A 25,044-nucleotide genomic window follows, 5' to 3' on the forward strand; every position below is an offset into this window, starting at 1 on the left:
ATTCTAGCTTCTCTCTCTCTCTCTCTCTCTCTCTCTCTCTCTCTCTCTCTCTCTCTCTCCCCACCCCCATCTGTCTGTCCGTGTCTCTGTGTGTGCGTGTATTATGTGTGTGTGTGTTGTGTGTCTCATAGGTATGGCATGGTTGAAGACAACTCACAGAGGATCATAAGGACTCCAGGGTTTGAATGGACTCAAGTAGCCAGGCTTGTTTGACAAACATCCTTACCCTCCATCAGATCCGGTCACTTTCTCAGGACACTCTTCTTGGATCACTAAATATAAAGTGGCAGTTTATCATTCCATGGCCTCTCCCTATTAAGGGTGGCAGTTGTGGGGCCAGAGAGGTGTCTCTGGTTAAGAGAACTGATTGCTCTTCTACAGAATCTAGGTTTTGTTCCCTGCACACACATGGCTGTTCACAACTGTCTAGACTCCAGTTCTAGGGGATCAGATGTCCTCTCCTGGCTTCCATGGGCACTGTGTGATGCACAGACATACATGCAGCAAAACACATACAACAAAATAATGAAAGAATCAGAGGAGCACCTATCTGCTAAACTTTGAATAATGATTTGTCCCCCCAGAATTTGTGATCCCCATTACAAGGTATTAAGAGATAGACCTGTATGGTTAGGACTCTGTCCTCATAAATGGATTTTAATAATTAATGGGTTAATAATTTAGCTCAAGAATGGATCCCGCTGGGCAGTGGTGGCGCATACCTTTAATCCCAGCACTTGGGAGACAGAGGCAGGCAGATTTCTGAGTTCGAGGCCAGCCTGGTCTACAGAGTGAGTTCCAGGACAGCCAGGGCTACACAGAGAAACCCTGTCTCGAAAAACAAAACAAAACCAAAAACAACCAACCAAACAAACAAACGAATGGCTCCCATGGAAGCTAGTCTGGCCAGGTCACTGGAACACGCCCTGGCTCTTGCCTTGTCCTGCTATGGCTTCTATTAACAGGAAGGCCATTACTAGATGTAGCCTTTCAGTCTTTGGCCAGAACTGTTAGACAAAATAAGCCCCCCCCTTTTTTTTTACACTGTGTGTGTGTTCCTATGTTTATTTCAAACTAAGCTTCTGTTAAAACAAATGGAAACGTACTTAGTTCGTGGTATTATGCTGTAAGCAGCAGAACCTGGACACTGGATGATGCTTACGTGTTGCTGTCTACCACAGGCATGCTCCATGATGACAGAAATCTTTCTGTTTCTCCCTTCACTGTGTCTGTGGAGTCTCAGTCAGCACCCAGATCATGGTGCTCAATGCCCATTTGCTGTATATGTGGATGAATGTGATGAACAGAGAGTGAAATTTCCAGAAGGCCATGGAACAGTCTACATACAAATTTATAGGCCTAGTTAGCAAGCTATAGGACAGTGTGTGTCTGTGTAACTAGAACCTTCAAAGAAAAAAATTTGTGAAGGGGGGGATAACTATAAAACCATTTAATGACTAAATATAGGCCCATATGTCTATAATTCCAATACTTGAGCAACTGAGGCAAAAGGATCACAAGTTCTAGGCCATCCTGGGCTATGCTGATAGACTCCATCTCAAAAAAAAAAAAAAAAAACTGAAAAGATGTTTGTCTCTGACTATATCTTTGACTCTGAACTCCATGAAATTTTCTAGTTATTTTCAGGCAGCAATCTATGCCACTTTAGCTTCCATTTTAATAATTAAGATGACTTATGAAATGGAGCTCCTCTGTTTCGTTCTTTGAGAGAGGGTCGCACATACCTCAGATTGCTCTTGAACACATTATACAGCTAAGAATGGCCTTTAACTTCTAATCTTTTTGCCTTTGCTTCCTATGGCTTGGCCTTGGGCAGGCCTGAAAGACCTTGTTTACTACAACAGACCAAGTGATAGGATCTTAGGTGGAATTACCCACCTTGGCTGCAAGGAACTTAGAAGAACTGCCCCTGGGCTTGCCTTGGTAGTGACCAAAAATGGATTATCCCACCCATCTCTGGCTTAAACCAGAAAGGGTTTTGGTGGGGTCTTTCCCTTTAAATTGAGAGCTGGAGCTTGGAGCCTTGATCAGAGAACTTTGTCTTGGCTTCATCTCTTCTCACCCTATGTCCTCCTTTTTGTCATTCCCAGCCCCCCTTTCAGGTGAACCCAGTTGATCCATGGCCGCAGGCGGCTACAGGTATTACGGATACACTACACAGCCTAGATTAATGTTTTATTTCTTTTATTGTTATGTATAAGTGTTTGGCTTGTATGTACGGCCTTGTGCTACTGTGCATGGCTAGTGGTGTTGGATGTCATGAGCCACCATGTGGGTACTGGGAGGCAAACCCAGGTTCTTTGCAAGAGCAGCAAGTGTTCTTACTGCTGAACCAGCCCTTTCATTTTTAAATTCAAAATGTGTGCTTTTCCTTGTTCTTAAGCTCTGCTGGATTGTAGGTGGTGGTCATGTTCATTGGGAAAACACAGTAGAGCTCTCGGTGGATGCCTATGTTGACACTTTTCTCTCTTCCCAATTTGCCAACCCTCATCTCTCCAGAGTCTGAACAGGAGAGCGGGGAGATGAGGAAAAGAAAACTCTTACCTGATGTATGCTGTCACAAAGTGCTTCTAGACCCCAGAAAATATCTACAAATATCTACAAATATCCCTTGAGCTTTTCCTCAAGGGATCCAGAAGAGAGAGGAGGAGAGATTGCCATGACGGGGAAGAAGAAAAACCAGACCTAAGGGCCCACCGACATGTGAGAATCAGGGAAAGTGGCCACATGGGACACTTCCCCAATTGGGTCTGGGGTAGCAGAGATGAAATATAGATTCTAAAAGATGTTAACTCAGGAGTACCAGAGGGGAGTGTTTGCTAGCAGCAGGAAGGATTAGAAATGCCCAGCCATTAAGCTAGTCACGGCATATTAAAGTTAACTGGTGTGTGTGTCTCTCATTCTCGAATCCAGATAGCTTTGGGGAGGGTGCATGGGTACGACCCGTTGGGAGCACAGAATGGTTAGCTAAATTCACCAATACAGTGTGTCCTCTGTCATGTGACCTACATGGTCTTTGGGTAATGCTTTGCCCTGGAGATCCATGGAAGCACAGAGCAGTCACATGTCCTACTCTGGCATAGGGCAGATTGCTAATCTTTTCTTGCTTTCTAGAAGACTTTCTAGTGATAGGCAGGGTATTTTTCACTCCCTAATCTCATCTATCAGTTGTATCAACACTTCCCAAATATTTCCTCATAGCCTTCTCAACTTGGACTGAACTGAGGACTAATTTAAAGCCTGCTAACTGTTCCCCCCAAAGATCTGACATCCCTATCCCTTTCCTCAAAGTACACAGGGCAATGATGAGTTGTGAACTTGTTTTGCACACATACTCCTGAACGTGGTACTTACTGTCTGGCTCCTCTCTAGAGATTAAGGCTTGAAGCATCATGCCGAGATGCCTATAAAGTACCAAGAGAGGGTGCTGACCACTCAGGATCCCTGAGGATAACACTGGTCTAGTTAACTAGATAAATTACTTTTACAGAAGTCTTCTGTGGGAGATCATGAGTAGCCATGTGACACAAAAGAAGTCCCGAGGGCACTAAAGAATGGCTGAAAACTGCCTACACAAGGATGAGCTTCATTTTGAAAGGAAAAGGCAAGAATCAAGTTTAGGAAAAGTCAACAATGGAAAGCATGAAGTGTTTGGCTTCTGTTGGATGGTGAGAATCACAGTACATAAAACAATGCTTCACAAAACCAGCATGCAGCTCTTTCCCTGGGAGCTCATTCATGGCCTAGGTAAAAAGCCAAAGAAGCAAGCCATTATTAAAATGGGTCTATAAGCCATCAAAGGTTTAAATTGTGGGAAAAGTTCTCTAACATAGCGAAGAGTCACCCCAAAGAACAGGAGACTGTGTTGCCAGTGAAGGTAAAGCCAGTGACCCAAACAGAGCAGGTAAATATTAGCTAGACAAAGGGAGGATGGGCTTGTGGTGGTTTCTCCTACTCATGGGAGAGCTTTGACATGTCTGTTCAAAGCTGTCCTGAGCTATAGATTAGGGTCCAGGTCAGCTTGGGTTAGAATGGGATCCTACCTCAAACAAACAAACAAACAAACAAACAAACAGGTCTGGGGAGGTGGCTCAGTTGGTTAACGTGCTTGCCTGACAAACATGAAGACCTGACTTCCATGCCAGAACCCATGCAGAAGTTCCAGCCACAGCTGTAACCGATGGTGCATGCTTGGGACACCAGCCTCAGGGCACTGGAGACATGCTGAAACCTGGGGCTGTCGGGCTAGTCAGCCGAGCTTAATTGGGGAGCATCAGGCCAATAAAAGGTTGCAAAGGAGGTGGACAGAATTGCTAAGAGTGATGGCGCCTGTGGCTGTCCTGAGCCTCCACATGCAAGGGTGCACATTGTGCACATTGCATGCACACTTCTCCACAGGCATCCACCCACACATTAAAGACTACACACGCAGAGCAACAGACTTCAGTCATTCCGCCATTCACCCATTTATCCAGCTGATGTCTGTTACAGGTATACGCTAACAGGAAGCAAACCATGTTTCCAGTGTCTCCTGAGAAGTGCCACAGACAGAGGCATAAACAGAAACTAACAGGACAGGTATATATTCACCAAAAAATTAGGGCAAGTGGCTGAAGAAAAAAAATTAACATTAAAGCTGGGATGGGAACATGCTTCTAATACCAGCACTTGGGGTGGGGGGGGGGGAGGGGGAGAGAAGAACATGAGCTGAAGGCCAGACTCAGCTAGTCAGTTCTAGGCCAGCCTGTGAGTTCCGTAGTCAGGTGAAGTCATGTGGTGGACAACTCAGTGGCATCTAGTAAACTATCAGATTATATTAGTTCTGGTGATTCCGAGTTTATAAGGATAAGTATTAAGTTCACTAGGTAACAAAGAGGGTGGGGAAAAGCATTTGAGGACATGAACACTATGTTCGTGATGCCATGGAAGCCAGCAATTTCATGATAGGCAAAGGCGGATGGAGGAGGGATTGAAGACAAGGCTGGAGGACACCAACAACAGGGTATAAATTTAAACTTATGTAGAGAGCTAAGCCAGGGATACACATGGGCAGATTCTCCTTTCAGGAAGATGAATCTGGAAATAGTAATGTGGATGCTTTAGATGAAGAAGAATCAGAGAAACTGTGTGTGTGTGTGTGTGTGTGTGTGTGTGTGTGTGTGTGTGTGTGATAAGTGGTGGTATAATTCTGAGCAAAGGTAATAATAGCCTTGTAACAGGAAGGAACAGAAACCTAGAGATAAGGATGAAGATTTTCTATGCCCTGATGGTGACTGAGTGTCTGACTAGAAGAAAAAGCAGAGGATGCCTGCAACTGCTCCCCGACCTTGGGCGACAGGGTGCCGGTGATGGTGTGCTGGCATGGGTGGGGGTCAGTTTAAGTTGGGCATGCTGAGTTTACATTTTTGACTAAGTAAAGGGCCTCAGATACAGTCACTATTATCTAAGGAGAGATGGGACTATAGAGCTGAGAATTGTCTTTCTGTTGGTGTGGGAAGTCACAAGCTTACTTAAGATATATAGAAAACTTAAAACTTAGGGTTGACGTCTCAGGACACATGTTGAAGGCACGTGAACAGGATAGAACTTTGAACTTAAAATGTGTGGTCAGACTAAGGCCAACATTGATGTTAGGGACAGAAATGTAGAGTGAGGCTGACAGGAGAGGGAAGGAATGGGGGATCCATAGGATGTGCTTATGTTGGTAACACTTCATACGCTGGCACTCAGGTTACGTGGTTGTCTCCAGGGCCCCGACAGGCCACACACAGTCTCTGCTTCACAATGAGCAATTTATTTCTCAGTTTATTTTTCCACAAACTTGTTAGAAACAGTTTTTCAAGTACATACAAAGTACATATAATTACTTCTCAAAATAATTTTATAGAAGACAGACACTCAGCAGAGACTTAGATCCCCTTAAGAAATTATTGTTTTTAATCCCCTGCGTTTGTTTCCCTCTTGCTTCTAATGCCTGAATAAGTACCAGTTCTTAGATCAATCAGAGGGATCAGAGGGCAGGAAGGCAAAACTTTGAGCTGTCCTATCTGGGCAGAACCTGCCTTCATTTTCTTTCCTTTCTTCTTTTTCTTCTTCTTCTTTTCCTATTTGGTCCCGAAACTCTCATTCAGCTTCTTAAGACCAACTCTTCATAGCTACTCCTTTCTTCGCTACTCAGGGCCAACAAAATACTCACCCCGGCACCCTGAATATTTCAGATAAGTCTGAGAATAGTGTCTGGGTGGGAACATGGTCACCTGGGGCCTGGGAAGGGTTACACTTGCTCTGTGTATAGCAGAGACTAAGATTCTTAGGCCTTAGCTTCCTCCTCCTTTCTCACCTCTTTTCATGGCTTCTGCATGTGCTTGTCTAGGTTAAGAACTGGAGGGAATGCTGGGAGGCTTGGACTTGCCTGTTTGTGAAATCTTGCAGGCCTGGCTGAGGGGCTGTTACCTCTTTCTTATCTTTCCTGGGTACTGCTTTCTGGGAAATGGAGAATCTGAAGCCCTGGTTTCCGAGGGGCCCTAATCCCTTTTTTACTAAGCTGCATAAATAAAAGGGATGAAGAGTGAAGGTTGACTGAGGGAGGGTTTCCCTAAGGGCATCTACTTTTTCTTTTTACAGTGCTTTTTGCCAAGGCACTGGATTTCTGCGTCTTGCCAGACGTGATGAGGAACCCGAAGCCTTGTTTGTGGGAGAATGCGTAGGCAGAACGTCGCTGGCTTGGGTGTTTTATTTTGGCCGGGATTTGGGGTGATGTCGGATGTTTCAAGCAAAAATGGATCCTGTTCAGAACCTATATCCAGAGCATGAGGGACAAGGTTTTCAGATGTAGAGGCCAAGTCAAAGGGGATGGTGAGGTGTATCTGTGTAGGCTCCCTTCTCCCACTCACCTTGTCGACGTTGATGGGCCAGAGTAGTGGTCTGAGAAACTTGTATCCAATCAAAGGAACCATACAGAGGACGGTGCTGAGGATGAGACACAGCCACATCTGTGGTTGGCCAAGACTGTTCCTGGCCACACCTGTGGGCAGTCAACCAAGAAAGAAGAGGCTAAAATAGCTCAGGGAAGGAGGTAGGGTCGGGGTGGGAGAAGTCAGCCAGCACACAGCAGCTACACTCCAATCCTCAGAAGGAAGTTACTGATCTGCAGTCGGCCTAGTCTCCTGAAAAGTACTGTCAATGTCGCTATACATTTTGCACTTTTCACAGCGACTCAGCAGTAGCTGGCTCCTCTCTGATAGGAAGCTGCTATGATAGCCGGGACAACTCATGCACCCTTGTCTCCCCCTAAAGGCAGGGCTGGACAGAGCAGGGAAGAGAGAGGGTAGGTTATGAGGGCACCCTAGTGTACTTGTGAAGAAAACAAATAGAAAGCACTGTGGCCTGCAAGAAAGCTCAGAGGATACATCCCACCACGCCTGGTGACCTGAGTTCCAATATGGGGATCCACACAGTAGAAGGTGAGAACCAACTCCTTCAAGTTGTTATTTCCGTCTGCCTGCCTGCCTGCCTGCCTGTCTGTCTGTCTCTCACCCACAATAAATAATTATATAATAAATGAATGTGATAAAACTTTAAAAAAAAAAAAAAAGAAGAAGAAGAAGAAGAAGAAGGCTTTGGAGGAAAAAATGAGTTAGTGGCCTGGCAGGGGATAGGAACCAAGCACACACGAACAGCTACTCTGTGAGCCAAGCACACACACACACAGCTATCCTGTTTGATCCAGGACAATGGTAAGAGAGAGGGAGAGACTCAGGCAGGGCGCATCACCAGAAAGGAGTTGCACTGGAGTTTCAGGTTATTTGTTTGAACGAATAAACAAACAAACAAACAAGTCTGGAGAGACAGCTTAGCGGTTAAAAGCACTGGCTGCACTTCCACAGGACTTGGGTTAGTTTCCACCCCAGACATGGCAGCTCACAGCTGGAGCCCTGGTTTCCAAGGGGCCCTAATCCCTTTTTACTAAGTTGTGTAGACAGACTGCATGAAGAGCAATGGTTGACTGGAACTCCAGTTCCAGGGGATCTGGCACCCTCACACAGACAAAACATAACCAGGCAAAACATAAACCAAAGTGCATAATTCTGTCACTTGTGAAAGTCAAATAACCTAAGATACTTGAAAAAAAATTGTAAATTCTAAAGTTAAATATTTTCCTGGAGAGGTTTCGCTCCCACTTTGAACAGAGACTATCTCTATTCATACCACTGATCATCATAATACAGCTTCTCAGCAAACACTGAATTAGCATTCCATTATTCCCTCCCCACGCCACACACTGGCTAGCCAAGGCTTACCTAGGAAATTGAAGACGCTGGGGAACATTAAACACAGGCCATCACTACACAGTAAGAGTAGGATGCAGAAGTAAAGTCCCAGGCTGCCCCACGTGAAGGCATGGTTTACCATCGTCCAGGAGGTTGTCCTCAGGGCAATCTGAAAAGCACTAGTTCATGTGTGATACCGTATGACCTGTCAGCACCCCCATTCTCTGAGCCTGCAGCAGGTGTTTCCTGTCAATCACCCCCCAGCCCCCCTCCCTTTCTTGCCACACAGGCTCCCCACCTAGTCCCCTGGTCCCACTTCGAGGGGCCACACCTGCATTGTCATGACCCAGATCAGGGTGGTCTGCACTAGCAGGGAGAAGGACTGGAAGTCAGAGATGTCCTTTCCATCACTACGCTCTGAGTTGAAGATAGTCCCCATAGGGACAAAGAACAGCACGAAGGAATTATAGATGCCATGCAGTAAACACTTCACAAATTCCTTCTTGTTGAAGTACAGGTTGTGCTGTCCTGGCTCATACAGCTCTGGGTAACACAGACTCCATGTTTCATTCACATCCTGGAAACACCACAAGGGAAAGAGGAAGGTCAGGGCCTTCCACAGGTCCCATCTCCATCTTGTCTCTGTGAGTCTGTGAGTCTCCAGAAGGCCCAGGAATTTCCTCACAGGGTGCTTGAGAAGCAGAACCAGAGAGCAGAGCAGTGTCCACAGTCCCCTCTCCGTGAGGCTCTGCAGTAGAAGAAAGCTTTGAGATGGTCTCAAAGATGGGGGGCACTTGGAGGAGGTGAGGATTTGGGAGAGGCAAAGGGGGAGATTTGGCTCAGGGGCAGCTAGAAGGGAGTGCTGAGCTTGGGAAAGGGGAGGAAGTAGGGCTTAAATCCTGAGAAGTGTTCCTTTGGTTAAATGTCAAAAGCCAGTGGGCAGAGGTAGGAAAATCCATTAGGATTGGCAAATTCTCATTTAGTGTATTCCTCTTTGGAGACTTTTTTCCTATTGAGGTGCCCAGAAATGGAGGTTGGTAGAAGAGTCAGGGAGAGAGGTATTATGACTCTTACTACAGAGGTAATTTCTAAGAATAACAGACTTGGAGCCCAGGGCTGGTTCCCTGTGTCTTACGGTACTAGGTACTATGCCCACAGTCCCATGCCTGGACTTTACACCCACTGAGGTCTTTCCAGCAGCTGTCTTCTCCTTATCACCTGTGAACAAGCCTCTCTCCCACCACCCCCTCTCTTTTTGTTTTGTTTTAAGACAGGGTTTCTCTATGTGGCCCTGGCTGTCCTAGAACTCATTCTGTAGACCAGGGTGGCCTCGAACTCAGAAATCTGCTTGCCTCTGCCTCCCAAATGCTGGAAATAAAGGCATGTGCCACCACTGTCCAGCTTCTCCTTTCTTAGTTTCTTGCTTTACCAAGTCTTGGCTCAGTGGCTGTGTTCCTCTCACTAATTTTTAGAGGACACCTGATTCTCCCTTACGATACTACCCAGGTAGTATCAAGACCTTCCCCTGCTCAGAAATGACTGACTTCTTTCCCGCTGAGTTCAGGGCTTCAGCCCTGTCTGTGAAGTCTGCCCCTGGGTCTTACCTTTTCAAACAGACTCAAGCCCAGGACAGGGAGGGAGGTGTAGACGAGATTGTAAAAGGTGATGAACCAGATGTCATAAACTGTCTGGAAGAGTATCAAGGAGATTTTTTAGATTATATTTTCCATGAAGCCCCAGCTCTACCTCTCAGGTTCAATGCAGCCCTCTCCTGGTTCCCTACCCACTACTAGTTGGTTACAACCTACTAATCTAAAGAGTGTTTGATTAGTTTCTAGAAATGTAACGCAGAGTCCCAGTCTTTCTTCAATCTTACTCCAGAACCCACATTCCCAGACTGGGGCAAGGCTAGGCTGGGCTTCCAAGACTGACCTACAAGAACCCTGTACAACCTGTACAGTGCCTCTAGGTACGGGAAGGATGCAGAGCAGCTGCCAGGGAAAGCTAGCCACAGCCCTGTACCTCTGGAAAACCTTGAGATTCTTCTCTTTCTCTGCTTGGTTGCACCCAGTGGCTTCTGCAACCCTGAACGTTTACTAACAGGGCAAGGAGAAAGATGCAATGACTCTTCTCCAGCTTGGTGCTTCACCCTGGGATCTAGTGAGGTTCCTGTCCTTACTATCCACAGGCTCACACCACTCCCCAAGACCAGCTTGCCTGAGTAGGATTTGGGGTGTATCAGTCTATGCAGTCTGTTGGTTGGTGGAGGCATCTCCCAGGATAGTAAATCCTCAGGTTTTTCTCCTGGGATTCCTTGAAAGGCTCCTCAAATACTTCTTACAGGAAGAAGAGATCTATAACGTCAAACCCTACATTTCCCTCTAGGTTGTGACTTCATAGTCAAATGTGAGATTCATTTATCATAGGAACAATTCTGTATGTGTTGGAGCAGACCCAGTGTCTATAGTTCCAGGTATAGGTGAATATCATGACAGCCTGCCTGTCATAATCCAAGAGGCTCCTGGAGGCTTACCCAGGATTTAGCCTAGGCTGTATGGATGTTGTATATGAAACATTGTCATTATTCATCTATAGACCCAAAACTATAACCACTTTAAAGGACCATGGGAGCATGTAGAATGTAGCTATCATAGCTTTATGATTCTGATGATTTAAAAGTAAAGATGGATCTCCCAAATTATAATCACAAAATTAAAATCAGTATTTAAAAGTGGTGAAGTCTAGTTCCTAAGGACCTGAAATCCTCTTCTGGCCTTCAAGGATACCAGGCACGCACATGGTACATATACATGCATGCAGGTACACACTTATACATATACAAGAAAATAAGTAAGTCTAAAAGTAATAGAAGTGGAGAATTACTAAGACATTGTGGACAACAATAACAACAGCAGCAGTATGACTTTGGATGCTAAGAGAACCTCCAGCTCCCGGCTTTTCCTAATTATGTATTTTGAAGACAGTGTCAGCTCATGGGAGTGTTCCTAAGGTAGCAGTCAGTAACAGAACCTTTATGACCTGGAATGTGAGGTTAATGTAGGCATGGGATTCGTGCAGGGTGAAGAGATGGATGGCAACACTTTATACCCTGGCTTCTAGAGAAGAACTATGAGAGTCTGGCGAGCTAGAATGGAGATTCCCACCTAGTCTTTTACCTGTGCAGAGAAGCCGTTGAAGAAGGCGTACCAGAAGTGCACCAGGGTAAAGGCAAAGTTTTTATAAAAGAAGTAGCTGAGAAACTTGCACATGCGATTGTAAGACCAGCGGCCATGCACCAAGAGTAGGCGCTGAAGATAGCGGAACTGGCAGAAGGAGAAGTCACTGCTGAGCGTGGCCTGCATTCCTTCGTGGCCGCTGATGCCAACCCCGATATGGGCAGCTGAAATGAAAGCCCAGACACTTCTAAGACATGAAGGGTTTGCTGGGTTCTTACGCTGAGTACGTAAGTTCGAAGGGAACATGGAGATGAGGCTGCACAAACCTTTTCCTTTACATTTGGCAAACACTGCTATGCCCAGTTAGAACTGTACCTTCTTAGTGGGCTCGGTGTGGCTGATGGCTTTCCCCACACCATGGGAGTGAGGCCCTTTGTTTTGGATTCTGTCATGTAGACTGGTTGGTACTGTATGGCCAGGCCAGCGGTAGAAGGCTTCCCTTTGCCCTGATGCTAGCCACCTGGACTCTTTCTTACTGTTTAAATAATTGGGATTTAAATTCCTTGTTATCCACAGAAGCTATTTAAATAAGTTAAGAATCCAGGATGAATGCTGATTTAACATAATCTTTAATTGCCCACCTTTATCTCGGGGGCAAAAAGCCAGCTGTTCAGAGACAGGCAGTGTATATATACTTTGCTAGTGAGAAAGAAACTTGCTCGATAAAGCAAGATTGTATGTGACAGAATATAAGACTGAATTTCCCAAAAGTTTTAATTACTTTGTGGCAGCTCACTCTGGTGCTCACATTCACTGATTTTTCTCCAGTACACCTACATCACTGCTTAACAGGATTAACTGAGTTTTCCTTTCCTTTTTTTCTTTGCCTGAGACAGGGTTTTTCTGTGTAGCTCTGGCTTTTCTGAAACTCACTTGGTAGAGCAGGCTGTCCCTGAACTCTAGAGACCTACCTGCCTCTGTCTCCTGAGTGCTGGGATTAAAGTTGTGTCCCACAATGCCCTGCTAGGATAACTGAAATTTCTAAAGCCTTAAAGACTGAAGTAGTAACCCTTTCTAGAGCTGAAACAGAGACTGGTGCTGTTTCCTGCATGTCAAGATTTTGCTCATATCTCACCAATCAATACATTTCTGGACATGCACTTGAAATTTAAAACAGAAAGGTTTAGCTATTTGCTTTTACTGATATGAGTTTCAGTAAATCACTGCCTCCCCTCCAGCTAGGGGAGTGGTATGGTAGCTGCACAGCTGGCTGTGATGCAAGGGTCTGCCTGGACTTCCGAGGGCCATGCACATCTGTATGCACTTACCTTCATTGTATAAGTGAGCAAATCTCACTTGGTGCATGCCTGTGAATGTAGATGTAAGTGAGAGTCTGGTGTGAAGGAGTTGCAAACAATACGTGCATACTTCCTACAGAAGAGTGGGAGTCAACACCACAGGACATTCAGGTCAGTTTGCCCATGGAGGAAGGAAGGGGGCAAGCCATGGATGGGGACTACTGCCCACCTCCCCTCACATGCCTTTGATCATGCCGATGTCATTGGCCCCATCCCCGATGGCCAGTGTCACCACCTTCTTGTACCTCTTCACCAGGTTTACCACTTGGGCCTTCTGAAGGGGTGTCATCCGGCAGCAGACCACCCCCTTGCACATGCATGCTGTTCGCAGCAGCTCGAACTCCAGGTTCCGTTCTAGAGCATAGGCCTGTAGCACCAGGACACACTTACTTAATGTTTTACCCCACAGTCTCTCTGGTCAGACCTTCCCTTTGTCCTCTCCTGTCTTTTCTAGGGCAAGCCTGCTCCTCACAAGGTGCTTTAACCGCAAGGGCCCACCTCTTGAGTTAGTTCTAGGTACCATCACATCTGGCTCAGCCTCCAGTGGGGAATTCTCACTGGGCCAGTGGGCCATTAGGCTGAGTGACTTTTGAAGGGCCTTGCTCTCTTTATTTGTCCCTTTCCCCTGAACAGCAAGCCATGTTAGTAGAGAAAAATTACAATAAAGAATAAAGAAAGAATTGTCTTGGCTTCTCTTTCTTATATTCCTGCCTAGAGTAGCCTGGGGAAAGCTGTCTTTCAGGTAAGGGACCCCAGGGAAGGGGAATAGGGTCACCCATAAAATAAAGAAGGGATAAAATTTCCCTGAATTGGGTTGGATCTAGGGATAGCGTGATTTGGATAAGGAAACAGTGTGGCTCTGTGTTGCCCACCAGACTGCAGCCACTGATGACCAAGCCGTAGCTGCCGTTGGGCACCTCGTCAAGTGCTTTGAAAGGCATTTTGGGCTTCCTGGCGAGGTAAATGTTTATGGGATCTGATTCCAGCAGAGACTCAGGTTTCATCTTCTTCCTTGCTGTCCTGGAAGCCAAAACAGCACAGTCAGGGTCTCATCTGAAGCTCTACAGCTTATGAAGAAAAAAAAAAAAAAACACACCCAAGGGAAGAGTGGACAGGGAGTGTCCTAGGCTCCCAAGACCTCTGCTGCCACGGGTTATTACGAGCTGGCCGAGCTCACATTTCTCCGCCCACACTCTGAGTCCTTTAGGCCAAATGCTTCTTTATAAAATTATCTCAACTACTTCGGGTGTTTTGTTTGTTCCCCTTTGCCATTTCGTCTCTGTATCTTCTGTGGAGGGGGACCCCATCTGGGCAAGGTGGGTGGAAACCTTGGGTCCAGACCGCAGCTGCTCTCCGTGTGTACCTGAGCTCTTGCAGAACAGTCTCACTATCTGTGCCTTCCACCATGAACACCCCATCCATCTCATCCCTGAATATCCTACATGAGTAGGCGATGTTCACAGCAGTCTCTATGAAAAAGGGATATGGGTCTCATTTTGACTGGCACTTACCATGCAAGTTACTTGGGCAAGAATAGCAGGCTCAGAGCCACTTGCCCATGCTTGCCTTGGATACAGTTAAAATGCAGGTTTTTTTTTTTTTTTTTTTTTTTTTTTTCATGAACCAGAGTAAACTGTAGTCAAACACTAACAGGGGAGTGTCTACTTGGCTTGGCCTTAGGAGTTATTTATGATGAGCGGAGGGGCTGCTCAGGCTTGGTCTTCTCTAAAAAGCCTCTTTGTGAGTGTATACGAGTGTACCATAGCACACGTGTGGAGGGCAGAGGACAACTTGCAGGAGTCTGTCCTCTTCTTCTATGCTGTGGGTCCCAGGTAGTGATGCCAGGTAGTCACAGTCTTGGTGGCAGGCACCCTCATGCTCTGGGTTATCTTGCTTGCTTGTGGATGTGTTTCTTTGAACAGTACTGTTCCTATTTCTAGACTACATTTTATGAGAATAGAGACATGCTCAAGTTACATCATTTCTTTATATTAAGAAATCTGGAATTTGGAATAAATTAATACTAAAGAAAAAAAATTAATGTCCAAATCCTGGCTACAAATGTGATGAGAATTCAGAAAAGAAATTCCAAAAATTTCTTCCTGGAAGTCCTTGAAGGATTCATAGGACTGTGCAGAAGAAGCAAAGGTGTTTTGAGTAGAAAAACAGCCCAAACCCGGGAGTAGGAATTTAGTTTAGGGAGACAAATGAAGATAATGGTTACAATGGGGGCAATAAAGCAACAGATTATCTTGGTCCTTGAAGGCCAAAGGGTGTTTGTATCATGAAGTCACTGTGGGTCCCTGGGCAAAGGGGTCATGTAGATTAGTATACGTAAGAAAGATTGAGCTGATGGCTGTAGTCTGCACTGAGTCAGTAAGGACAAGAGGGAGAGAAGACAGGAGGAGATGGCAGCTGAACAAGGGTGGCAGCAGTCAGGAATTTCAGATGAGAAGGTGGCATGTGGTAAAAACAGGCCTTGGGGACAACAGAAAGGGTGCTGTTAAAGACCGTGTTATAAAGTGACCACCAGTACAAAGCAGATGACAAATTCTGTACAAAAGTGGAAAGGAAGACAGGCACCTGCTTAGCCTTGGACAGAGCTACATGGTATCTGTCAGGCAGAGAAGGAAGGAAATGTCTACCTGGGTAGGAAGGGGGCTGTCCGGGACAGTGCTGCCCTTTACCTTGCTTATCGCCAGTCAGAACCCATATTTTAATTTTGGCTTTGCTCAGGGTGACAATTGTCTCAGGTACTTCTTTCTGAAGCTTGTCTTCTATGGCTGTGGCCCCTAGTAACTTCAGACAGGAAACACTGGTGAGTGAGGTCAAGGATGAGAGCTTCAACACTAAGAGCAACCTGGAGACAGAGTGGGGCCCCTCAGTGCTCTCAGCTCCTTGTCCTGACACGAGGACCCAGGAGGAAAGGCTCAGCATACTCTGTCCCTGATACACACAGCTGTTTGTTTATTGGTTTGTTTGTTTCAGACAGGGTCTTGAAAATGTACCTCTGGCTGTCCTGGAACTCACTATGTAGATCAGGATGACCTTGAACTCACTATGTAGACCAGGATAACCTTGAACTCACAGAGATCAACCTGCCTCTACCTCCCAAGTGCTGGGACTAAAGGCATGAACCACTATGCTGAACAATACCCACAGTTTTTTGTTTTTTGTTTTTTTTTTTAACCACACACTGAAATTTAGAAACACAGCGTTAGAAACTGGAAAGAAGACTCTTGCCCAAGTCATTCATGAAGCACTGTGCCCACATCAAACCATCTGTGTCTTGGTGAGTGTGCTTTATGTTTTGATCCTACTGCGTGGCTGGGAATGAGCCCGAGGCCCCACTCCTCCTGGCTCCCCCTCCCAAGTGCCGCAACTATAGGTGCCTGATCCCATACCCAGTTTCATGCCACACTTAGGATGGAGCCCGGGGCCTTGTGTATGCTGGGCCAGCACTCTACCAACTGTGCTCACCCCAGCCCCGGAAAATGTCATTTTTTTGAGCAGATTTTAGGGGGTAAGAAGGACTTAGAAAAAGACAGCTAGAACAGTTGTTCAGGATGGGTTTAGATGACGCTGGGCATGTCCAATTGGTCTGAATTTCGGTACCTAAGTCTCCCAGGCACAAAAGTTTGGGGCTTTCTTGTTGAGCCTGCCTACCTTCCTCCCAGGAAAGCCTGGTGTGCTGGTCCTGCGCAGTCGCTGTTTAAGCCCTGCTCAATCCACTAGCTGCCATCTCCACCATCTCTGCCCTCCGTTTGTCTCCAGCTTCTTCATACTCACCATCAAGTCTCGTTCGATTTCTTTATAGACTAGAGCTAGTTTTCTTTCTCGATCTTCTAAAGTCAGCCAGGCTTCACCATGCTTTTTAATCCACGTCTGGAAAAATGCCTTATCCAACTCTCGGTAAGCTACCATGAGGGTGCGAAGGCCTTCGCTGGCAAAATCCTGGAAGATGAAAATGTGTGCCAAGTCTGAGCTGGGTGAGGCTGAGATAAGGGATGGGCAGACTGACTCCATAGGGCCCCTACACAAAGGTGACTATGGTGTGAACGTGGAGAGAGTGGTAAACTAAGGAGGCATTGCTATGAGGTGATCATACATAAGAAGGCGTTACTGCTTTTTGTAAGTACACACCCCAGTTTTCCCCTTGCCCTCTCTGACAATGGACAACTTAGGTAGTGCATGCTTGCAGTCTGTCTGCAGCTTACTGCTTAGCTGAGATGCTATAGACAACTGTGCTAATGAGACCACAGCAGAAACTTTCTTGGATGAGTGAGTTTGTGTTTTTCCTTGGCCACAGATGTATGTTAGCCATAGGTGGCCCTGCTGCAGGAGTATACACTTGGTCATAAGAAGGCCTGGGAGAGAACACGGGTGCTGTCTGAGAGAGCAGAACTCATCCATCTGAGGAGGGGCCAAAAGCAGACTACTGTACTAAGACCTTAAAACCAACAATAATTCTACACTATTACTGTAAAGTGAATGAGAATTCACTGGCATTATAAGATCAGAGAAAATATAAATTTGTTTTTATTCCCTGTATAGCTTCTCAGTTGATGTTAACTCCAGGCATAAACAGTGTAAGGCAATGCTCGTAGGGAATACCAAATCCCAAGTGTTTGTCCTGCTCACAGAGACCATCTCAGGAATCGTAAGAAGGAACTGGTAGCAGTAGAAGCTGGTTCTCTGACACAGTTAAGATGGCAATGCAGCAACAGACTCATTAATCCATCTGAGAAACTATAGAACCTAGTAACATCTCATCCCCACTTGTGTGGATTTCTTTCTCCTTAGCATGGGGCAAACTGTGGCCTGGTGCCCAGGTCCTTCCTGCCGCCTGTTTCTATGTGACCTGTTTGCTGATCCTGGCTTCAGTGGCCAAGAGTTGTGCTTCTGTGTTACAATTTGACTTGACATCAATGGTTTTAGTGGAACTATGTCCCATTATAAGTAGCTGCTAAAGCTGACATCAGGAAACATGTCAAAATAGTTTCATATTTCAAACTAGGTCGGAAATAGTTTTTATGGGCACCCTCTGAAGCCAGGCTGGGGAAACGCTCTCTGGGAAGGTACCCTAGGTAAAAGTGCAGGATATAAGAAACTACCGAGGCCTGCACAGTAAAAGATGGTAGTGCTGTCCTGTGGGGCACAAACTGACTTCTTAAAACTTAATATGGGCTGGCATGATGGGTCTGTGGGTAAAGGCACTTGTGAAACCTGACTACCTGAATTAGAGTCCCAGGACCCACACAGTAGGAGACAGCCAACTCCTGCAAAGTCTCCTCCGACCCTATACTGTGCCGTGGTCTTACTCACCCACATACAAATTAATTTTTAAAATTTGATATAAAATTCACATGCTATAAAATTCACTGTTTTAAAACACACAATTCAGTTTGGAATCCACCAAGTTTGTAGAATGGTCACCATTGTCTAATGCCAGAACATGCCCATCAGCCTCCTGCCAACATGTCCGTTAGCAGTCACCCCCCGACTCGCACCCACAACCACTAATCTCTCATTTACATTTTAAAATATATCTGTCTGTCTGTTTGTCTGTCTATCTGTCTGCATCTATCTATCTATCTATCTATCTATCTATCTATCTATCTATCTATCTATCCCCCCCCCACACACACCAATAAACAGCTGTGGAAGTTGGTTCTATCCTTCCACCGTGTGGGCCCCGTCTCTGATCATCTTGCTCGGTAGCTCTATAAGCTGTACCAGGAAATGCTGTCTTTTGGCGTCTGTCATGTAGCGTGTTTTCAAGGTTCACCTGCAGCACCATGCACTGCATCCCCTCTTATTACCACACAATTGCTTTGTAGACAAAAAGCATGTTGTATTTATTCCTTTATCACTGACGAACATTTGGGTTACTCTTGCCATTTTACAACCAAGAATAATCTGCTGTGAACATTCATGTATGATTTTTCTTTGGATGTGTTTTCATGTCTCTGGAAACAATTAGGAATGGAATTTCTGAGTCATGTGATAACTCTATGCTTAATTTTGTAAGGAAATGTCAGGCAGTTTTTGCAAGTGCCCATACTATTTTACCTGTTTACCTGTATGAGGGCTCCATTTTTCCACATCTAAATGACATGTACTATGGTCTGGTCATTTGGTTTGAATCAAAATGTTATAGGGAAAAGCAATATTTCATGGTTTTTATCTGTATTTTTCTAATATCTAGTGATATCAAGAGTCTCTCCACATGTTTCCTGGCTATTTGTTCTTGGATGTCTGGATCTGTGTTAATGCCTAGTAAGACAGAATTTTCTACAATCTACTTATGGAACATTTTCTGGTTTGTTCCTCTTCCCTATCCTGTCCTTTGTATCTTTCCTTAAACTGCTAGCTTTTTACATATACAGAAGTTGGAAATGTGGTAAGTGAGACTACAACAAAATAAAATAGTTTTAGTCTTTGTCCAACTGAAGAAAACTGATGTCAACACTCAACCTACAATAGGGACCTGTCTGGTCATGTGTCTAGATGCAGAGAACCACTCAGCTTCCATCTGTTGCCACCTTAACACTTACATCTAAATGGTCCATGGTCACATCACTAAGGGATGCACAAGACGGATGCAGCAGCTCATAGATGATGGTGTCTGCTCCCTTGCAGAACAACATGACCCGATCCTCAGGTGTCCGAACTAAAGAGAAGCAAAGTCACCATGCAGGGCTACTGTTTAAGAATTTGTTTCGGTTCTCTGAGGAACTTCAGGAGCCTGTTCCCCAGAACATTTGTTCCTGTGCTACCTTTGGAGGCTGAGAACTGGATAGAAAAACAATTCTTCTGTGGGTTCAATGTCCTCCATGGAAGATTCTGATGCAGAGTATTATTCAGTTGTTTTTGTTTTGCTTTGTGAGAAGGGTCTCACAACTATCTGAAGCTGGGGCTTGGAACCTGTTCTGGAGTTCAGGCTGGTCTGGAACTCATGATCCTTTCTCTTTCTCTCTGTCCTTCAACTGACAGGATTACAGGTATGTACTATCATACCTCATCACATCTGAACTCGCAGTCTCAAGGCCCAGACCAAGACTAGGATCAGGGATGGCCTTCTCTTCAATCTGAGTCTAAAACCAAGTTAAAGAGCAGATGGCATGAGTTTCCACTGTCCCTCATGATGCTGGGATGGGATACAACCCTATGTATAAACTCTATATATTCTGAAGCGTATGTATAGATGCTATTTTTCATGTAACCTGTCTATACCCTGCTATATACTTTAATCATCTTTAGACTACTAATACTGCCCAATATAATGAAAATGTTATTTTTGTGTGCATTTATATCAATCCCAGGGACTCACAGACTCTAGGCAAATATTCTACCACTGAGCTACAGCCCTGTAACTAACTATAACCCTGCTTTAGAGAATAATAACAAATACAAACATTTATTACACATGCTCAGAACATACTTAACTTTGATTTGGGTCCTGGGTATTGAACCCAGGGCCTTGTGAATATTGAGCTATACACTCTGGCCACACACAACTGTTTTTTAAAAATATTTTTGACCTCCAATTGGCTGAATGCAAGGGTGAAGAGGACTAATTATGTTATTTGCTCCCATCTCTGATGCCGCGTTCAGGATTTATGAATTCATTTTCTGTCCTTACTCGGACTTGAGAGTGCTGGTAAGTCACCAGCAGAAATACTAGAGGAAGGACACAGCACTTGTAGTAAGCCCCTATTTATGTATAGGGGACAATTTAAAGGAGATGAGAGATAAAGTGTGTATATTTGATGTAAACATTTGAGAGAAGTCATGTGAGAGGGAGGAGGAATCTGTGTGTAGATGAAACAGAAAGTCAACATGCAAATGTACGCAAAGGACAGAAGAGAGAAGACCGGACTGACATGCGGGGAGCACTCACCTGAAGACTGACTGACACGTGGGGAGCACTCACCTATAACAGACTGACTGACATGCGGGGAGCACTCACCTATAACAGACATCCTCTTGAAGGACAGAAGGGAGAAGACCGGACTGACATGCGGGGAGCACTCACCTGAAGACTGACTGACACATGGGGAGCACTCATCTATAACAGACGGACTGACATGCGGGGAGCACTCACCTATAACAGACAGACTGACATGCGGGGAGCACTCACCTATAACAGACAGACTGACATGCAGGGAGCACTCACCTGAAGACCGACTGACATGCAGGGAACACTCACCTGAAGACCGGATTGACATGCGGGGAGCACTCACCTGAAGACTGACTGACATGTGGGGAGCACTCACCTATAACAGACTGACATGCGGGGAGCACTCACCTATAACAGACTGACATGCAGGGAGCACTCACCTGAAGACCAGACTGACGTGCGGGGAGCACTCACCTGAAGACCGGACTGACGTGCGGGGAGCACTCACCTATAACAGACATCCTCTTGCGCTCATTGCTGAAGTCCAAGATAGCCAGTAGGCGGTAGACTCGGATTTTCCCCATTTCGATCACTGTGATGCTCTCAGGTGTTCGGGAGTAGAACACAAGGCCAAAGTTCCTAGTAGCTGTAACCAGGGCACCTTCATCTGGTGACTGAGCCTGGTACACCAGCTCACCTGACAAGAGAAAGGCAACAGAGCCTAGAAATGAGCAATGAGAGTCTACCCAGAAGTGAAACCATGTTTCCAGTGGCTGACATAAAGGAGCCCAGAAGGTGACATAATTCTTCAAAATTTCCTTATGTGCTGATCCCTAAAGGGCCAGGGTATTCAGACCATCCAAGTCTATTTTTATTTACAATGTCTCCAACTGATTTTGCCATCTTCAGTTAGTCTGCCTGCACCACAGGGGCATGTAGCACACACAAGCAGAGCAGGCGGCTACTCGAGTGGGTAAAGATGGCTCCAGGAGCAGTTCCTGGGTCCCAGTCAAAAACACTGAGTCCAGAACAACAAATCTTGGAGGAGGAAAATTGAGTTGAATATTGCCATGTAAGGAAATAAGGTGATGATTTAATAAATAATGCAGACTATTTATGAGTGTCGCCCCTTTGGCTCACCCTGAGATGGTAATGACTCACCATTCAATTAGTCTTTCTCCACTGACTACTGAGAAGCTTTGGAACTCTAAGAATAGTATTATAACTGAGGTGCTGGATTATTTTCTGAAGGCTATTTGCATTTTTCTATTTTTTTTAAAGATTTATTTATTTTATGTATATAAGTACACTGTAGCTGTCTTCAGACATACCAGAGGAGGGCAGCAGATCCCATTACAGATGGTTGTGAGCCATGTGGTTGCTGGGAATTGAACTCGGGACTTCTGGAAGAACAGTCAGTGTTCCTAACCACTGAGCTATCTCTCCAGCCCCTGCCATTTGCTTTTTTAAAAAGGCATCACCAGAGACTTATCTTTGTGAATAAGGTAGGTGAACATAATTTTAAGTCAGACTTGAATCTGCTGAACAACAAACACTACCCTTTCTGCTTTAAACAGGTGCTTGCTGAGATGGTAGTCCCAGTGAGGTGTGATGGGGTCAGGGGTCATGAGATTTGGGATCTTACCTATCTCTGTCCTTCTCACTTATAAGATTTTAGGTAAGTAACTTGGTCTCTTTTTAGCTTTAGCTTCCTCAGTAAAACTGGGGTCATTTTCCCCTGTCTGCCTGTCTCAGATGATGCTGTAAGGATTACGGACTATAAACACAGTGTTATTGGGAATAGTACCTGTATTGACCTGAGAGAATATGATTCATTTGGAAGCCTAAAGACTTGTTTGTAAGAATTCTTAGGGTTGGAGAGCTAGCTCAGCAGCTAAAAGCACAGGGTGCTTTTCCAGAAGACCCTGGTTCAATTCCCAGCAACCACATGGTGGCTCACAACCCCCTGTACCTCCAGTCCCAGGGGTCTGATGTCGTCTTCTGACCTCTACAAACACCAGGCATATAAGTGGCACACAGACACACATGAAGGCAAAACATGCATATACTTAAAATAATACTAACAAAATGTAAAAACATTAAAAAATTAATAATGAATAAGCAGTCATTTTTATTTGTTTATAAAATAGTTTGGGTAAATTAATGGATGACCTGTGCCACGTCTGGTGACTAAAAGAACTAAGACTTGTGGTGTCACTTACATTGTAAGGGACAAGAAGACAAACTCAGCCCTCAGGAAGTCTTGTCAAAGGCAGTGGAACTGATCAGATGAGTCTGTTATTCAGTGACTGACTCTTTCCCTAAACCAAGAGGTTATTCTCTACTCGCTGCTCACAGTGTTCAGCACTCCACAGCTGGGCAGTGATCCCTTGTTAGAGAGTTCTTTCCTAGGTCAGACTGTTCAAATCCTTTCACCCACTCTCAACCAGGCCTGGCGTGGGAACACGGTGTCCTTCCATGAGGCCCCTGCTCACCTTCCGCCTTCTCTTCTGATATCACCGTGTGGCACAGCGAGAGGCAGAGGAAGAACAAGTAGACCAGTGGGTCTTCACTCTTCACTGCTTCCACCAAAGTCTTGTCATAGAACGAGAACTTAGGGTCGGCCAGGTGGTTGTAAGAGAAATCCACCTTGTCATTCTGGAACATAAATCCCAGAACAAGGCTCTCAGGCAAGGGTGCACATTTTCTAGACTGTCACACTGGGGTTGCTGAAGGGGAGAGGAAGTGAGATGGTGCAAGTGCCAACTCGGGATTCTGGCATGCAGACCCGGACTGTTTGTTTACGTACACCAGGGAGGAACCTTCCCAAGGGAAGCTCTTGCCTACTTGCACTCCCTCTACTGTAAATGACCAATGGTGACCTTCAACCTTGACCTTTCCAGTTTCCAGATCCTACCTGATAATCAAACCTGAGGGTACGAAGGACTAACTGCTCTGCTAATAACTGGCAAGTGAGAAAATTCTTATTTCTGGTTTCTTCTGTCTAATTTAGGGGCTGAGAAACAAAAAGGTCCTGCACACGATGATACTATTGTACTGGATCCTACAGAGAAAAACGGGCTGGGGATGAATGTTGGAAATGCCATGTGACAAGCTCCAGCACATGCTTGCTTACATACTTAATACTGTCTGACCTGTCAGCATACCTGGCTCATCTAGCCTCAAACTCTCATGGTCTGACCTAGTGGTCTCCTATTTAGTCCTTGCCTCAGTCTGTGGATTTCCTATCTGCCTGGCTATGACCTTGGCCCTTCAGACACAGGCTCTCTTCTCCATTCAAGTTGGGTTCCTTGCTGTCACTGTGCATGACAATGGCAGTATGTTAACATACTTGTCCAGTCCATATCAGGATTTTCACAGATCTTTCTCCAGTGCTTTATTGTTGCACTATCACCTGTGCTGGGCCCCAGTATTCAAGCACACACACAGCTTGGTGCATTGCTGGAAAAGGGGGGTTTGTAGTAAGCTATGCTGCTCTTCTGTATATCTCATCTCGTAAAGAGTTTTGCCAAAACAAGTACAGTCACCAGATCTTTAAGCCCCACTTAGCCAATCTTCAAGGTATGAGCTCTTAGGAGTTCATGGGCTCAAACATTTAAGAGAACCCATTACATAGCATTCCCTGAGGTGTTTCTAGAATTGGTCTCTTAAACCGGCACATTATTCAAAATAAAAGGCTGGGGATAAGTCTATAGAGGAAGGGTTAGCTCCTGCATTTCCATGTTATTTGTAACTTTCTACCAGAAGTGACCAATCAAATCTGCCAGAAAGCCTCTAGCATCTGTATAGAGAGTATATTGAAACTAGCAAGATGAAACAGGGAGACCAGCTAGGAGATGATTTAGTAACTCACAGGAAAAATGATAAAGAACTTACAACAAATATTAAATCAAAGATGAATGTGCAAACACAGTGAGCTGGAATTGGTGTACAGTCAGAAGAATAAAAGAAGAAAAAGAGTTAAGAATAATTTTATATAACCCCATTGGACCACTGTATAAAAGGTGAGGTCCTTTACCACGATAGGATATTCAGTAGGTATGGAAGTTTGTACAGTGAAATAACTGGATACATACGTGGTCATGCACGTAGCCATTGTGCACATAATCTCGAAGCTCAGGAAAGAGATACAAGTATGTAGCGGGAGCAATAAGGCTCGGTGATTGGGCTGTATGAAAGGTAGGTGGAGGGAGGAGCTGGGAGGGAAGAAGACGAGGAGGAAAAAGGAGGAGGAGGAGGAGGAGGAGGAGGAGGAGGAGGAAGAAGAAGAAGAGGAAAAGGAGAGAAGATGGCTG

General features: G+C 45.3%; 1 protein-coding gene across 2 annotated transcripts in view; it reads right to left on the reverse strand.

Annotated features, from left to right (window-relative positions):
• Positions 1–5,795: 5,795 nt before the first annotated feature.
• LOC117709046 (phospholipid-transporting ATPase FetA) overlaps positions 5,796–25,044 on the reverse strand; it is a 103,049-nt gene continuing 83,800 nt past the window's right edge. Inside the window, exons 16-29 of one of the 2 annotated variants that reach the window (XM_076935114.1) lie at positions 23,224–23,386; positions 21,237–21,425; positions 19,383–19,498; positions 16,615–16,779; positions 15,513–15,624; positions 14,189–14,294; positions 13,698–13,845; positions 13,009–13,192; positions 11,468–11,691; positions 9,896–9,979; positions 8,623–8,868; positions 8,322–8,460; positions 6,915–7,045; positions 5,796–6,817 (exon numbers count right to left, since the gene is read on the reverse strand). In XM_076935114.1, coding sequence (XP_076791229.1) covers positions 6,617–6,817; positions 6,915–7,045; positions 8,322–8,460; positions 8,623–8,868; positions 9,896–9,979; positions 11,468–11,691; positions 13,009–13,192; positions 13,698–13,845; positions 14,189–14,294; positions 15,513–15,624; positions 16,615–16,779; positions 19,383–19,498; positions 21,237–21,425; positions 23,224–23,386 — 2,208 coding nt within the window. In that variant the 3' untranslated portion in view covers positions 5,796–6,616. The remainder of the gene's footprint in view (positions 6,818–6,914; positions 7,046–8,321; positions 8,461–8,622; positions 8,869–9,895; positions 9,980–11,467; positions 11,692–13,008; positions 13,193–13,697; positions 13,846–14,188; positions 14,295–15,512; positions 15,625–16,614; positions 16,780–19,382; positions 19,499–21,236; positions 21,426–23,223; positions 23,387–25,044) is intronic. The other variant, XM_076935115.1, reaches the window with a different exon arrangement.

The sequence above is a fragment of the Arvicanthis niloticus genome, chromosome 5 (genome assembly GCF_011762505.2).
Source record: "Arvicanthis niloticus isolate mArvNil1 chromosome 5, mArvNil1.pat.X, whole genome shotgun sequence".
NCBI classification, from domain to species: domain Eukaryota; kingdom Metazoa; phylum Chordata; class Mammalia; order Rodentia; family Muridae; genus Arvicanthis; species Arvicanthis niloticus.